Source organism: Chrysochloris asiatica, unplaced genomic scaffold, assembly GCF_000296735.1.
Source record: "Chrysochloris asiatica unplaced genomic scaffold, ChrAsi1.0 scaffold00023, whole genome shotgun sequence".
NCBI classification, from domain to species: domain Eukaryota; kingdom Metazoa; phylum Chordata; class Mammalia; order Afrosoricida; family Chrysochloridae; genus Chrysochloris; species Chrysochloris asiatica.
The window spans coordinates 4437133-4454257 of NW_006408541.1; the positions used below are offsets into that span (position 1 = coordinate 4437133).

General features: G+C 48.6%; 1 protein-coding gene and 1 pseudogene across 2 annotated transcripts; one reads left to right on the forward strand and one right to left on the reverse strand.

Moving 5' to 3' along the window:
* Positions 1-260: 260 nt before the first annotated feature.
* Positions 261-16435, forward strand: AURKA (aurora kinase A). Of its 2 annotated transcripts, none has more exons than XM_006839162.1 (8): positions 261-302; positions 3112-3396; positions 4724-4782; positions 5700-5888; positions 6793-6931; positions 10419-10567; positions 16001-16175; positions 16259-16435. In XM_006839162.1, the coding sequence occupies exons 1-8, from the start codon at positions 261-263 to the stop codon at positions 16433-16435; spliced, it is 1215 nt and encodes a 404-aa protein (XP_006839225.1). The 2 variants fall into 2 exon arrangements, with proteins under 2 accessions (XP_006839225.1, XP_006839224.1); XM_006839161.1 differs by having other exon boundaries at positions 3112-3391; positions 4724-4778; positions 5697-5888.
* LOC102824796 lies at positions 12422-14332 on the reverse strand (annotated as a pseudogene).
* Positions 16436-17125: the final 690 nt, after the last annotated feature.

Genomic DNA, 17125 nt, shown 5'->3' on the forward strand with positions numbered 1-17125 from the left:
TGACAGAGGAGAAGGCCCACCCACTCAGGAGTGCAGTGTGTGAGTGTGTGAGTGTGAGAGTAGGGGTGGGACATGGCCTATGAGCCGCTCATTGTCGTTATGCCGGCTGCATGAACTGCATTTGGGCAGAGAAAAAGTGTAGTCGTGTGTCTTGCTGGGGCTGCCCTCAGGGAGTAGGAACCTGAAGAGAGCAGGCAGTGCTTTGCAGCGGGCAGATTTGTGTAAACTAAAGACCATTCTCTCTTTTCCTTTCAGGCACCATGGATAAAGCCAAAGAAAACTATGTTCCAAGACCCGTTAAGGTGATGGGATAGTATAATTGCAATCCTGTCTCAAACAGAGACTGGCCCCCTGTCTGGAGTTCTTACCTTAGCTTTGGGGTGCAGTGGTAGATTCCTGTCCTCCCAGTCGGCCGGGCTCCTTCCCACCATTCAGTGGCGTTTTGCTGACTCCCTCCGTGTGACTCTTGTGTTCAGCCTTGTGTACAGTTTGCAGTCTCCCCACTGTGTGCAGGGGAACGCTACTGGATGAGTCAGGAGCCGGATACCGGAGCAGCTAGACCGGTTGGTGCTTCACTGGATGCCTGTACTCTCGCATGCCAGGACTCTTAGGCCTGGATTGCTCGGTCATAATTCAGGGAACAGTTAGCTCCAGGAGTGAGAAACTGTTTTAGTCGGTGCTTCCTGGGAACCTGCTTTGAGATACAGGATGACAACGCTGAAAGTACAGGGCCCTTGACTTTGCAGAGCTCGGCGCTGACCTCCTGCCTGGTGACAGACACTGAGGGTCTGCAGAGTTGCTAGGGGAGAGAGGTACCTGGGTCTCAGTGACATGGTGAAGTCTAGGAAGACTTCACAGTGAAAACCCCAGGAACACAGCATATAGTGACTGAGTGTGGAGCACTGTGAGGAATGAGTCTAATATCAGAGTCCTCAGTAGAAGTTATCTCCCGATTTATTGTTCTTCTAAGAAATCAGTATAAAAATCTAAATATTAATTTTTTGAGGGGGCTGGTGAGGGCTGGTATTCAAAAGTCTTTATCTACCTTTCTTAGCCGCTGAGAGTACAGAGTGGCCAGTGAAAAAGAGACCACACTGAGTCACTGGACCTGTTGTATTCTCGACCTCTTTTAAAAAAGCTATTTTTCCTTGTAGCCGTGCCTAAATGCCTTTTGTGTTGTGAACACTGCAGATTGCAGAAAGAACTGACCCAATACTTGAAAGTCTCAAAACTCAGCTCTTCTCTTTTAAGAACAAATTATTTTCTGCTTTAAACTTTTTGTTGAAACCATTTTTTTTTTTTTTTTTTCAGTAAAGAACGACACTTTGGATGAATGTCATATAGATTTTGATACAATTAGTGGGGTGTGCATATACCAAGGGGTCTCTGGAACTGGAATTGTTTCTTCAGATTCACATAGTTTACAGGTCCCCACCCATGGCAGCACTCAACTAAAAGTGGGACAGGAGTTTCCCACTAAACCTCAGAGGTGGGGAAATGTAGGTGGGCACTACATGTCCCACAAATCACAAGAGGGCTAAGGCACTAAATCCAGTGAGCGAGTGATGAAAGTTGAGGCTTCACGCCCCATCACTGGTTCCTTGTTTGTGACAAGAAGTTGAAAGGGAATCTCTCCGACCTGTCATTCAGTCTTCAGCTCACGGTCCAACTTGTTGCGCATCTTCGTCGTTAAGTGCCATCAAGTCAGTTCCAACTCATCGTGACCCTGCATAGGGTTTCCGAGGACTGACTCGTGGGTTTGGACGGCTACCTTGTGGCTAGCAGTCCAGTGCTTATCGTATAGCACCACACCAGGACTCCTACCACATACTAGCTATAGCAAATCACACATTTTGGTAATAACTATTTGAGGAGCAAAATGGACTTATTTGGAAAACTTGTTTTTTGCTCATGGCCATTCTGGGTGTTCTTAGACAATGAAGCATTAGAAAACAAACAAAAGTAATGTGCTTATTGTGGTAAATCTGGCAAATAAGCAAATGTGGACTATCGTTTCCAAACGTCTGCGCTCAGAGACAACCTCCACTGAGCATTCTGATGTCTGTGTTTTGTTTTCTCTGTAATGTTGTTTGTTTAATCGCCTTGTGTTGGTTCTGACTCACAGCGACCTTGTATAGGATTTCTGAGGCGCGTGAATTTGAACTGCCGACCTTGCGGTCCAGTGCTTTATCCCACAGTGCCACACCAGGACTCCCTCTAACAGGTGTTCAAAAAGATTTCCGGATTAGAACTTAGACTTTAGTCTAAGTTTGTGTGTTGTGGCTTTTTGCTGAACACCTGGGTAGAAGTATTATCTATATTATTGAGAATTTATGTAATGCCTCTTTCAGCCCTATACAGGTATACCTCGGAGATACTGTGGGTTGGGTTCCAGATCACCACAATAAAGCCAGTGTCATAGTAAAGCGAATCACAGGAAGTGTTGGGAGTCCAGGTGTGGTGCTGTAGGATCAGCACTGGACTGTGAACCACAAGGTTGGTGGTTCAGACCCATCAGCCACTCCTTGGAAACAGGGTTCACAGTACTTAACATGTGCCCATGAGGTTATGTCTGTACTAGAATGGAGTCTGGATAAAGTGTGCAGTGCTTCTGAGCAGCGGCTGGTGGCTTTGAATCTCCGACTTTGTGGTTCACAGTCCAGCGCTTACCCTACAGCGCCACACCAGGACTCTCCAAGTACACAGCAGCCTGATGAAAAACTGAAGCTGTGAGAATGGCAGAAACGTGCCGCAGACTCGGACTGAGCACGCGCTGTTAGAAGAATGGTGTCTGTAGACTTCCTCAGTGCAGGGTCGCCCCAGACTTTCCGTTTGTTTTCTTAACGATGTAGCGAAGTGAAGTGCAGTGCAGTGTAATGAAATGAGGCATGCCTAGAAGCACTAATTAAAAAGTCGTGCACCCATTCAGTGATACTGGTCGGGGGGTGACTTCAAAAAGTACATAGAAAAATGAAATTTAAGAACCATGACATTTTGCCACTCATTTTTGAAGCCGCCTTGTACAAGAAAAAAAGCTTTTTGAAATTTTCAAGTATTCGGTGTTCACTCAAGAAGGCTATAAACTCACTTTTGTCTTCCCTCCCAACCTAGGTGACACTTCCACTTGGCGATGGTCCAAAACGAGTCCCGGTGACGTTGCCATTTCCTTCTCATAACCCATTATCTGCAAGCAGTGGCCAGGCCCAGCGTGTCTTGTGCCCTTCGAATTCCTCCCAGAATGCCCCGTCACAAACACAAAAGCTGGTCTCCAACCGGAAGCCAGTTCAGGGTCAGAAGCGGAAACCAGTGCCAACAACCACTGTCACTCGTCCTGTCTCCAGGGCACCAAACAACACCCCAAAGAGCGAGCCGGCCCAGCCGCCTGCAGCTGGTAAAGTAGCCTCAGAGTTGTTCTTTCTAGTTCTTGTAAACCAGCGTCTGCCTGCCTGCCTGCCTGCCTGCCTGCCTGCCTGCCTGCCTGCCTGCCTGCCTGAGGGATGCTCTGAAGGAGGGGGAGGCAGGCAGTGTGGCGTTCGGCACAAGGCACTGGCTGCCTAATAGAGGGATTGTGCAGTGGTTTATTTAGCACTGAGCTTTAGTGTCTGAAGTTCACCAGCCGCTGCTGGGAGAAGAACGTGGTGATCTGCTTTTGTAAAGCTGACAGCCCTGGGCCCCTGTTTTCCTGGGTCTCTGTGAGTCGGAGTTGACTCGTCAGCAGGGGTTTAATGCTTGGTGCACTGTCACAGGAAGGTCCTGAAAAGGTCGGAGGGCACGGAGAATGTGGGGAACTCGAGGGACACGTGGGAACTGAGGCAGACTATGATAAAGAGTGGGGCTTCATCTTGCGCCTTGGGGAGCTGCCTAGGGGTCTTTGATCCAAGAGTGCTAAATGGTTTGGAGAGGCACAGGACTGCTGCCAGGGGCGCTTGGTGGGGGCGGCTGGATGGTGACGGTTCTTTCTCTCCACCTGTTGAGTGGTTGAACACCGCAGGTGGATGGGTGCTTCCTTTCTCGTGACCATCGGCCTTACTGACTCGGCTTCACAGAGGAAGGGGCTGAGACCCAGAGGAGGTTAACGGTCCACGTAGCCAAGATAGATGTAGACAAGCAAGGTCTCAGGTAGGGGGCAGGGTCAGTCGAGGGGAGCCCTCCATGAGACTGGGAGGGAACGATACTGGGAATGCCCACCAGGCTCTGTGTGATGAGTGAAGGTGGGGTGTCCCACGTGCCCCCTGCACACAAGCTGATGACATTGTTGCTCTGGGACCTGCTGGGCGTCTCATTCACTTATTATATGCTGAGTCTGTGGCTTCTGTACCTGTTTCCCCATCAGCCAGCAGTGGAAGGAGGCTTCTGGTCTAGGCCTGGTCTCAGATACCATCGATAGATCTTTTCTGGTGTGGCGAGAAAGTCACCCTGGTTGTCTGGCACCCCTAGTGAGGAAAAGGTGACGAGGGCGAGCACACCGGGCTCTTATTTGAAAACAAACTGCAGTTTTAGAGAGACTCTGCATAGTCTTAATCTTCTCATTGGTGGGCCTAACGATGTGTGTATCTGCCCAGCTTTATTCTAGAAATTCTGTGGCGACTTCACATAGTGGTCTTTTAAAATATAAAGAGAAATACCTGGGTAGACCGTGGTTGATAAACATTATTAATGTTTTAGTGATTGTTCTTTGATTTATCTCTGTTTCTATAAACTATTTCTAATTTATTCTATGTAGGTAGCAATCCTGGAAAGGAACTGGCATCAAAACAGAAAAAAGAAGAAACAAAAAAGTAAGTCTTGTCTGATTTGCATAGTTCTTTGCTGTTATTCTAGAATAGACCACTTAATTGGTAAATTAGTGATGGGGAACTCTTTTCAAACAAACTTTTAATTTTTTTCATTTAGAAAACTGGTTATCAGGTGGTTTCCAGTTTTCCAATCTTTATAAGAGAAGAGAGGAGGCTTTAAAACTGTCTGCTTTACTAGGGACACGGAAACTGTGCTTCTCAAGTTTAGGAGACGTCTGTGGGGGTGTAACCCATGTGGAAACGTGCACAGTGATGCTGCGCCCCGCCTCAGAGGGCCCCACTGTCTGGTTTTCTGGGCTTCCAGGCTTCTTTCTCTCCTTAGACCTCAGGCAGCTGGTCATGCTAGAGAACTGTTATTTTGACAGTATTATTAAACTGATGATGTATTTTATTGTAAGTCGCTGTAACATCTTCCTCTGAAACTACCTAAAACCTTGCTGTCAGTAGGAGGAGCCAGGTCTGAACCCACACCAAAAGTCCTCTGCTTCTTGGTGGAGTGGCTGTCAGCCTTCATGGCCTGCGACTCCAGCCTGCTCCCCTCAATGTCTGCTGTATGTCCATCTTCTGGGTGTGAGCCGTCTCTTGGGATGACTCACAGATATTTCTGGAATGTTTTTCCAGTTACTTCTCAACATCTCTTGAATGTTCTTCTGGTGGTGTGTTATAGATGGGTCTTTAATCCTAAGCACAGGGCAGCCCTGGGACATTCTCTATTCCAGGGCATGGCACCTTGCAAAGTCAAAGACTCGTGTGGGGAGTGGGGTGGGGTATGCATGGAGATTCTCCCATTTTGATGATGGCTTGGTGCTTAAGTGGGTTACTGATCGGTTACAGAACATCTCTAAGTTGCTGGGAAATACCGGTTTTCTTCACATTTAAAGTGTTCCATTTCTATCCTAGAAGGCAATGGACTTTGGAGGATTTTGAAATTGGCCGGCCGCTGGGTAAAGGAAAGTTTGGTAATGTTTATCTGGCGAGAGAAAAACAAAGCAAATTCATCCTGGCTCTGAAGGTGTTGTTTAAAGCCCAGCTAGAAAAGGCAGGGGTTGAGCATCAGGTGAGAAGAGAAGTAGAGATACAGTCCCACCTTAGGTAAGTTTCTGCTTTCATGTTCATGAGAATGTGTACAGAACTTAAGGTTCCTAAGAATTAAAAAGTTGTAGAGGTCTTTGTGGGAACGCCGTGGCTTTGATTTTAAGCACTGGTCGGTGGTTCGAGCCCACCAGCTCCTTCTCGGGAGAAAGATGAGGCTTTCTGCTCTAGCAAAGATTTACAAACCCCTTACAGGATTTCTGTGAGTCTGAACAGACTCCAGCACTTACCAACGACAACAAAGGTCTTTGTAGAGCGCCAGTGTCTTAATACAACCAAGAATAATCAAATATGTGATTCATCCAGGATTTACTGTGTTGTTAACACCTGCAGATCAGTTCTGGGCTCTGGGTGTTTGTTGTTGTTGGTTCCTTTATCTTTGCTGTCACAGCGTTGAACAGTTTGAACAAGTTGCTACTACTTATATAAAGCTGGCCCTTATCCGTGCCCAGAGGCAAGGGGCTGGAGTTGGGGGGAGGGGGTGGAGAGGGGCAGTCCCACTGGCACAGGGACCTCTGCCCACACAAAGTGCCTGTCTCAGTGTTCACGGATCAAGCCATTGGGGAAACATCATGCTTTTTTGATATTTGTGGATATTCACCATTGGATTTCCCCCCTTAAGAATAAAGATACATGAAAGGAAGGAAAGGATAATAGTTCTCGAATACCTTAAAATGGCAGGAAAATGATAAGCACATGTTTGTGTTAGTCTGTAGAACAGGTCTATAGCTTTCGAATCTCAAGTGGAGTCGGGCTGGTGGTGTGGGGAGGGCAGTGGGAGTTCATGACCCAAACCCATTAGAAATCCCACTGGTGTCACATGAGGGGTTTGTTGGATAACATTTAGTCCCATTTCTGTGTCAGTTCCAAACACAGACACAACTGTATTTGGCCTTGGTTGCAGGCATCCCAACATTCTCAGGCTGTATGGTTATTTCCACGATGCCACCAGAGTTTACCTCATCCTGGAATATGCACCCCTCGGGACCGTCTATCGAGAACTTCAGAAGCTTTCCAAGTTTGATGAGCAGAGAACTGCTACTGTAAGTTTCTGTGTATTGTCCCGGCCAGCTCCGCGTCCTCCATAGCTCAGGCCTGTGGCTGTGCTGGAGTCAGTATTGTCTTAGGACCATATGGATCGTGTCAAGTATGTGAAATAACCGGAAAAAGACCACCCAACCCCCCTGCCATCTAGTTGATTGCCCCTCTCAGTACTCCTATGGGACGGACTACAACGGCTCTGTAGGGTTTCTGATCTCCCGACCACGCCACCCACCACACCACCAAGAAATGGAAAGGCCAAAACGGCAGTACCATGTGTGCAGATACAGTCAAGTAAGAGGTTGGATGTTGTGGCTGGCTTTATTATTTACAAAAATGTATATGATTTGCCCTTCGTCTCAAATTTCATCCCTTTTTAAACTAAATCAGTGTTTTATTTTAGAAGAGTTTTAAGATCTATGAGAACTGGTGACTCTGGGCCAGAGCTCCATACAGCCCGCAGCTAGCTTCTCCTGAACGTGACGCACGAGCAGGCACATGTGTCACGGGTTCACCGTCACCACCATCGAGTGGCTTCCCTCCTCCTAGTGAGTCGATGGCATACAGTAGAACTGCTCCACTGGGTTTCAGAGGCGGTGAGTCTTCACAGGAGCAAACGGCCTCACCTTCTCCCACAGAACTGTTGCTGGGTTTGAACCGCTGCGCAGAGACGGCCTAGAGGCAGGCATCTGACCTCTGACATCTCCTGGGGAGGGCAGGAGGTGGGCAGGAGTCATGATCAGAATCCGCCCAGGACAATTCCCGTGAGGCGGAGGTCAGACGTGCCTCCCCCTGTCCACCACTTCTTCCACCAGCCGTCCCTCCCGCAGCACTGTCTACGTCTCTGTGGCCACACAGAACTGAGACAGTACTCATGCTCCTGGGGGTTAGTGAAGATGTTAACAGGTTACAATATAGGGACCGAAATGTTGACAATACAAATCAGTAAGGACAGCCTTTCCTCAGCCATGCCTAGAGGCAGGCTCTCTGGTCTTCACTCCTTTGGTCTGGCCTCTGCCCTGCTCGGTGGGGCAGCTGGAGCAAAGCTCTTTCAGAGCTTCTGATAAATGTCCGAAGGGCATTCCACTCCACTGTGAACTCAGCGTAAATTCATTCAGCTGTAGCTGAATAGGGTAGCAAACCTAGCTCACCAAAGTGCCAGGAGGCACCCCACTCTGCTAGCAAGTCTTCTGCCCCAAAGCTTCTGCCTCTTGCTGGGAAGCCCGCCCTCTGCCTTGTGCTATGGCTCTTGGTGTTGGTGCTGCCGCTCCTCTGCTGTGGCAGCTGTGTCTCCTGGGTCCAGGAGGTTCAACATGCAGGGTCTCCATCCCCAGAGGATGCGCCCCACTCCTGCCTCTTGTTGCCAGTGAGATCCTCCTTCCCGTTTCTGAGACGGCTCCTTGGAAACCTGCCATCTTTGTTCCAGTGACACTGGTGAAAATCACTCATATGGAATCACACAGATCTTCTCACATCTTCCCTTACCCAGACCCATCAGGAAAATGTCGTTTGGTGGGAATTGCATACTAAGGCTGGAAGAGCCATAGTAGACAGTTCACTGCTCTGTAACTGCTGAGTGCTCGGTTACTAATGCTGTGGTTAACCCACTGTGTCACCAGGTTGTATTAAGTTAAACTAAACAACCAGAAACCCACTGCCAGCAGGTCGATTCCAACTCATTGCCACCCAGTAAGGCAGAGTAGAACTTAGAACTGCTCCATAGGGCTTTGGAGGCTGTAAATCTTTAGGGGAACAGGCAGCCTCATCTTTCTCCTGAGGAGCGGCTGGTGGGTTTGAACCACCAAACCATGTGGTAAGCAGCCCAGTGCTCTAGCCCACTTGCCACCATGACTCCTTCTGTCACAATTGGTACCTCAATAATGATTGTCCAGCTAAAGTCCGTATTTTCTCATGATTACACTAAAGTTGCACGTTTTGAAAGTGTGATTGCAGAGGTGATGATACTCTAAGCAGACACTTACCAACAACAGACAGTCCTGTTCCAATGACTTGGGAAAACAAACTCCTCAAAATTTTGTTCCGACTCACAGCAACCATGTGTATGTGTGATGTTACTGAAGAGCAGCTGGTGAGTTTCAACCGCCCAGCATGCCTTTAAACTGACTTGGCCATCTAGTGCATTATCCCACAGCACTGTACCAGGACCCCAGTTAAATATATACTTCGAGTAGTCTCAGCAGATAATTCTTATCTGTATCTGGAAGCAAACACTGGGTCTATTTGTCAGTCTGTTGGGAACTGTTGACTCCATTCTTAAATGAAACCAAAAGTAACCGAAGGACTGAAAGGCTTGTGAGCATCTAACTTGCCTGATAAATTACATATGCAAAAAAGTTAGAATCCTCCTTAACTTTTTTTTTTTTTTTTTTTCATTTTATGCTTTTATTTTTTGTCTTGTTCAGGATTAATTTTTTCCCCTGATATTCTTAAGTAAATGCTTAATCTCAGACAAATGCTTTTTTTTCCCTTTTTAAACATAAATGTACAGTGTTGTTGACAGTACCCAGCGCTGTGGTTTCTGCATGTGCATTTCAGTACCCTTCCTTCCAGTTGTAGCCATTCTCACTCTCCTCTTCTGGTGGTCCCTCCCCAGGATTCCCCACTCCCTCCCTGGAAGTTCCTGGGCCCTCTTGTGAGTTGCTCTTGTCCATTTCAAAGTTTTCTTTTGTTGTAGAATCATGTTAGTTTTAAAAATGAGAGTTAGTTTCAAGGGTTTTTTTTGGTTGGTGTTTTGCCCTTTTTTTTCTCCTAAATACTGGGTTTACGCTCCTTTTCAAGCGTTTCTGCACAGGGACACCAGACATGTCTTCACAGTGTGGACATTGTCATTGTTTCTTCTCTGGTGGTTCTTTTCCAGCTTCCCTGCCCCCTTGCCTTCTCATCTTTGTTTTAAAGCAGTTTTTGGTCGTTTGGTCTCATATACGTGATTGTGTTTAAAGGTGCATAGAACTTACAGGTGGTAGTCATGATTTGTGATCAGTGTGGTGGTGTTCAGCTGAAAGGGACTGGTTGTGTTTCAAGGTTTACAGAATACTTCAGGGCAGTAATATCAGAAAGTCCTCCAAGCTCAATGAGTTCAGTAGGCCTGACTTAATCAAAAGTTGCCCTTTTTACAAATAGTGTTCACGAAACAAATTTCCCTGATAGGTAAATCGTTTTGAACAGCCTTGTACTCCACTGCTGCTGGGCCCTGATGGGGTTGTAGCTCCAGCTCATCATCATCAGTGCCCTTTCAGTCCTCGCTGTCTCAGGGCATCAGCTCTGTGAGCCGAGTTCCACCTGGGTAACTGGCCCTCATGCTCAGCACGCTTGAGTCGGTTTCTGTGATTTATATAGACTTGTCAAGTGTGTGCTTTACAGCCTGCGGAACGTGGACAATCTCTGAGGGGTTTCCAGAGAGATGCCTAATGTTAACCTGCGCTAGAGAAATTCTAAAGCACGGCCTCCCGCCCTGCCCTCTCTTTGTAGTATATCACACAGTTGGCCGATGCCTTGTCGTACTGTCATTCCAAGAAAGTTATCCACAGAGACATTAAGCCTGAGAACCTGCTGCTGGGGTCGACCGGTGAGCTGAAGATTGCAGATTTCGGGTGGTCAGTCCATGCCCCATCTTCCAGGTGAGTCATGTGCAAGGTGGGAGTGCTTGGGGGGGACCCTTCACCGCATCGTAGGGATTCTGAGACTCCTGTCTCCCTTCTAAGCTGGGGCCAGTGATCACACAGACCTGCTTGGTCATCATCTAGCCTGACAGCCAACAAGTGTCTCCCTGAAAACTACCTTCGGCAAACATTTTGGGGGATTCATGGCACTGTAGGATAAGCCCTGGATTGCTAACCATCTAACTGTGAGGGCAGTGGTTCAAACCCACTGGCTGCTCTTTGGAAACCTGTGAGTCAGAACCTACTCAACAGCACTTAACAACACGTGGTGTTGGAGAGAGGCAGAGGTTTAACGTCCTTATAGAGTAACTAAGGCTATAGGTAGACATGTGCGTCAGAAGTGAGATCCATCTCCTTAGTGCAGCTTGCAGAGACCTAGAGCTTGAGGGAGAAGCTGAGAACTGGTGTGGACGGAGCGGAGCTTGCCGACACTCACAGATTCACGTCCTGCCCTCGTTGTCAGTAGGAACAGCCCTTCCTCTGAACTGAAGCAGAAAAGCCAAGCTTGTGAAACAAATTTCAGTCTTAGGGGAATTTAGCAAAAAGAGCCAGAATATTCTCTGCTGTTTAAAGTTTATTTTGGATTAAAATAGGATTTTGAACCTTTGTGTGAAGTGGGGGCACTTTAAACTTTAAAACCCATTGCCTGGTTAGGGTCTATTGATTTTGGGGAAACAACAGCAGATTCCTTTAAAGGTGTTTCTATTCCAAAACAGACGACAAGAGAATAACCCCTTTCTTTGTGTCACGGACCACTTGTAGCCGCTTCAGGCAAGGCCCCTACTCAGGAGCTGGAATCTTATGTCCCCTTGAGAAGGACTGGCTGCCCTTCGTGAGCGTGAGCTATTGCCCCTGGTGAGGCACACAACCAAGAATGGTCGGTGTCACCGTGCTAAACTAGACCTTCACGTGTCCAGTGCTCACCAGCCAAAGGTTAACAATCATCCTATGATTTCGCACGGTTGTCAGAGAAACTCTTTTGATTCCATGTCTCCCTCATCTCCTTGGTGTATAGAAACAGCTCCTGATCCTAGATCACAGTTTAACTGGGCGAACACATACCTGTTGTGGGGTGCCAGGCATGGCTGAACCCAGTGCTGGCATTGGGGAAGAACTGATAGAAAGTCACCGAAACAGTCTTTGCTGTCGGTTTTGATGTCTTCGCCACCTCCAATGGATCTCCCACCTTTGTTAGGATGCTTGAAATTCATCAGATGGTGAATTGTTTTGAGAACGCCCTGTCTCCAGGGCCTCCACTCCGTCCCATGATGGGTCAGGTGCATCGGGTTTGCTGTTTTGCTTTTTGGTGGAGCATTCACCAGGCTTCACCTCAAAGTGCTTCAGTACACGTGTGTTAAAACCATGGACATTCTCCTATGGAATCACAAATTAATGCATTTCCTAGCATGTGAAAGTTGGACAGTGAATAAGGGAGACTGTCGAAGAATTGATGCTTTTGAGTTATGGTGTTAGGAGAATATTGAAAGTGCCATGGGCTGCCAAAAGAACCAATAGATCTGTGTTTGAAGAAGTGCAGCCAGAGTGCTCCATGGAGGCCAGGATGGCCAAACTTCGTTTCTCATACTTTGGACATATTGTCAGGTGGGACTGGTCGCTGGAGAAGGATATCATGTTTGGTGGTAAGGTGGAGGGTCAGAGAAAAAGAGGAAGACCCCCAACAAGATGGATTGGCCAAGTGGCAGCATCGATGGACTCAAGTGTGGCAACAGTAGTGAGGTCGGCCCCGGATCAGGCAGTGTTTCCTTCTGCTGTGCATAAGGTCGCTATGAGTCAGTACCGACTCGAAGGCACCTAACAACAACTATCTGATATCTGGTGGTCCTTATTTACATTTCTTTAGTTGTCCACATAATGTATTTCCTCGCTGTTGTTTTAGAGGGGAACCAAGTAAGGAATGGGTCACATCAGTGGTCACTGTGAATCTCTGAACCCCAAACCTAGAATTTTCCTCATGGAACAGTTTGTAGTTTCTTATCCTTAGTGTCACCACCTGGCTGTTAGCGTCTTCTCACACAGATAAAAACAAACACCAAACTCCTGGCTGTATTTACAGAGCTTTGTGTGGTGCTGTTTCTGTACACTGTAATGGTGGCGTGATGGTGGGGCCAACAGACCTCCTCTGGCTCCACAGGGCAGGAGAGTTAGCATCAGTGTCAACAGGCCAGGGCTGCGTGCTCTCAGGCAGAGGTCAGGCCCATCTCCCCGCCAGCCACCCATCCCACCACACTACCTCTCTCCGCTGGGCTCGACCCAACACTCGCCTGTCAGTCTATACTACTGTGGGGCCTTGTGTGTTGCTGTGAGGCTGGAAGCTGTGCCATGGGTAATTTCAGTCCCGGCAGGGTCACCCATGGTGGACGGCTTTCAGCTGAGCTTCTGGACTGAGACTAGGAAGGAGAGGACGACAACTTTTGTAAATTCCTCTGGAATCGCGGAGGAACAACTGTCAGATCGCTCAGCAGTGACTGGGAGCATGGCACGTGTTTCCTTCTGTTGTGCGTGGGGTCACTGTGAGGCGGAACCGACTCAATGGCACTTAACAGCAACAACAAGCTACCTTCACAGAACGTAGACCTTGCTCACCAGGTCATGGGGTTTGTTAGAGAAGTTACAGGTTACAGTTCAGGGTCAGGAATGCCTCGGGATACGATTCTTCCATCAGGACAGGCTCTTCTCAGCTTTGCCTGCAGGTGGGCCTCTTTGTGGCCTTCATCCTCTTGGCCTGGTTTCTGCCTTGTGTAGGCACTCCAGGCTAACCAGCCCTTTCTTTCTCATCCCTGACTCCATGGGCTTGGTCAGTGGGTACCACCTGTAGGCCCAGAAACCCACACAACCTGCACGTCAGGCCTGGCCCCTCTCTGCCACCCCCCTTCTCATCCCTGACCCCCAGAGACAGGTCAGCGGTGCCAGTGGATCTGTCACTTCAGTGCTCTGCCTCCCCACTTCCAAGTCCTCTCCTAGCCTCAGGTGGTCACCCCTTTCCACATATATTCTTGGGAAAGGCTCATCCAAAGGCAAACTGCTGCTGGAAGATCATGTTTCCTGGCTGAAAGATTCTGGGTGGAAGTAGCTTTCTGTTTCCCTGCCCCGCTCCTCTAGACACAGTGCTGGTGGGTCCCACAGCACTTTCTACGCCTCTGCTCGGGTCTATGAGTTCTGACTCATAGTGACACTATGTAGGGTTTCCAAGGAGCGGCTGGTGGACTTGAACCGCTGACCCTGTAGTTAGCAGTCCAGTGCTGACCCTGCAGCACCACACCAGGACTCCAGCAGTTACACAGAACTCACAGTACTTCTTTAGTTTTTTGAGGCAGATTTATAAATTTATTTGATCCTAAATTTAAGATTTCATCCACATTGACTGTAGGTTTTTGAACGTGGTGACAGGCACATAGGTCACCAGTGTCCAGAGCTTGTTTGGTGAATCTTCGTCTTGCGTTTTCTGGACAAGTGCACCCGGATATGGTACGGGATGTCCCTCGTGCCTTTGTCCCAGACAGCTCTGAGCCTGGCGTCAGTGCGCACATCTGCTTTTCCCATCTTCTTCGTGACAAATTTCCAAATCTTGAGTGCTCAAGGGGCACGCTTCTGGAAGACTGCTCCACGGATGTGCTTGTGAATGTTGATTATGCACTCTCGGGTCACCACTTCATTGATAGCAGAACGGCCTTTCTTCTCATCACCCTCCTATGCGGGAGCCATAGCGATGTGACCAGGTTGGAAAGGGGGAGCACAAAGGATTGTGGAAGAGCAGTCCCTCTTATTATGGGGTTGGTTAGGGAGGTCACAGGATACAATTCCAGGTCAGGTGTGATGTGGGCCACAGTTCTTCTCACAGCTGCTCAGTGATGTGTGCAGCCTTCTCTGGCCCATGTTCAGCAAGTGCCTGGAGGCACCCTCCTCTACCAGGAAGTCTTTTCCCAAGTACTCCGTTGTTGCTCTGTGGTCGGCATGCCCACTCTGTCTTGTTCCATGGGCCAGGAAGGCCACTGCACTGCTCTACCCTCACTTGTCACCCTCCTGTGCAGTTTCTGGTGTTAACAGCTGTCTTTCTTTCTGGGGGTAGAAGGATCTCAGCACAGGGATTCTGAGTCCAAAAGACAGGGGCCACTCTTGGTTCTTCTTGGTGGTAGGTTTCCCCTTTCTGCCTCTCGGATGGCTCATCTTGTCTGGACACCTTACTCGGGCAATCCTACCCCCACAAATCTGTCTTGGAAAAAGTGCAGACAGAATGCTGCTTTGAACCGAGAATAAGGAGACTTTGTCTCATGTAATTTGGACACGTTCTGAGGAGAGACCAGTTCCTGGAAAGGGGCATCAGGCTTGGTAGAAAGTCATCAAAAAACTAAAGAGGAAGACCCTTCCTACATCCTCCGTGAGATGATGGGCTGACACCATGGCTGTAACAGTGGGCTCCAAGATCCAGGTTGTGAGGGTTGTGCAGGACCTGGCGGTGTTCTGGTCTGTTGTGCAGAGTTCCTGAGTCGGCACCTAACACGGCCCCCAGGCCCCCATATACACACAAAGGTGCCTGTACCTTACTTGTATTATTAATAAAGTATCCAACATTCTTGGTGGGATACAAGCACCTTATTTTCATAACCCTACCCAGTCTTTTCATTCGGGGAGGTTCTGGAGTTGGGCAGATTTGGTTCTAGACTTTGCTAGTTGTGTGGTCTTATACACTCCCTCAATCTCTATCGAGAAAGGGGGAGTTATTTTTTAAAACTTGCATTGTTGAAAATATACACAGCAAAACATACTCCAGCTCAATAATTTGTACACTTCTGACATTGACGACTGCATTTTTCGAGGCATGCAGGCCTTATCGGCCTCATCAGCCTCTGAATTGTTCTTCCCCCATTCACAGAAACTCACCAACTCTGAGCCTCCATGTGCACGCTGTCAGTTTGATACTACAGAGATAGCTCTGTGTAAGTGCACCATGCTCAGGATAGGCATTCTTCCCTAATTCAGCAGGGAACCTGACCTAGGGGATAGAGTTTTGGAGCAGCAGCTAATGGGTTTTAACCGCCGACCTTGCAATTAGCAGTCCAGTGCTTATGCTACAGTGCCATACCAGGGCTCCTAATAGTGTTTGGTATCAAGAAGGCTTCAAGGGATATTTTTGGTTTATAGTTTTTAAAGGTCTCAGGCCAGTAGTTTGGGGTTCATCCAGCTTCAATGATTCCAGGAAGCTTGATTCCTCAAGAACTTGAAATTCTATCACGCATTTTCTCCTCCTTTTGGTCAGGACCCTAAAGAAATGGGGATTTCTGGCCTAGAGAAAGCCCGCAGTAAGTGCTGGCCCCTTTCCCAGTGGTTGGTTTCTAGTGGCTGTAGTAGTCAGAGCCCCTTGTCCACTTCCAGGAGGACCACTCTGTGTGGTACCCTGGACTACCTGCCTCCCGAGATGATCGAGGGCCGCATGCATGATGAGAAGGTGGACCTCTGGAGCCTCGGTGTCCTCTGCTACGAATTCCTCGTTGGGAAACCTCCCTTTGAGGCAAGCACATACCAGGAGACCTACAACAGAATTTCCCGGGTAAGATTCCCTCACTAGCTTGGGCTGGGGGCTGGCTAGTCAGATCCAAGCACCTCTCAGACCTCTACCTGATCTTACTCCAGGTTGAGTTTGCGTTCCCTGACTTGGTTACGCTGGGAGCCCGGGACCTCATCTCTAAACTGTTGAAGCACAATCCCAACCACAGGCTGGGGCTAAAGGAGATCATTGAGCACCCCTGGACTACCGCCAACTCCTCAAAACCACCAAGCAACCAGAACAAAGAGCCAGCCAGCCAATAGGACTCATGCTCATGGGGGGTGTGTGTGGGGTTCTGAGCCAGGGAGCAGGAGGGTGCTACTGACACTTCATCTACTGTGGACTGCCTGCCTTCCTCCACTACAGAAAGGGCTTCACGGAGCGGGCCTTAGCATGGAAGCCCCGCTGCAGTGAGCAGGAGGCCCTGCTGCTTCCTCAGGAAGACTGGTCAGGGGCAGGGAGCCTTCCCCTGACCCCCTCAGCTCAAGGAAGGGCTGTGTAGTGATCACCGAGTGCCCAAGTGTGTGTGTGTGAGCTATGGGTGACCACACCTGGTAAGACTTCGCTGGAGACTTGGAGTTTCACTCAGTGGCATCCCCTTCAGCCTGACCTGTATGTCCAGCTGGTTTGGGTTTACAGTCCTTGTCACCCCTCATCCAGTGAGGTGCTGATGGAAGAACATGTGCTCCACCCCCATCTCGGGACACCCACGAGGTCACATGTCTCAGCATCGTTTCTCATTGTTAAGGGCTGGTTTTAAAATTGCAGTCATGGAATGTGTGCACACTGTAAAAAATAAATATGTAAATAAAATGTTATCAGTCTGTTCCCCACCTGCTCCCTACTGACCATGAAATGAGCATGTGCTGAGAGGGGACGGGCTCTGTTTGGTCTGCCTCATGGTCAACATGCTTCCATTCAGAAAGGTACATCTCATGATGCCACGTGGCCTT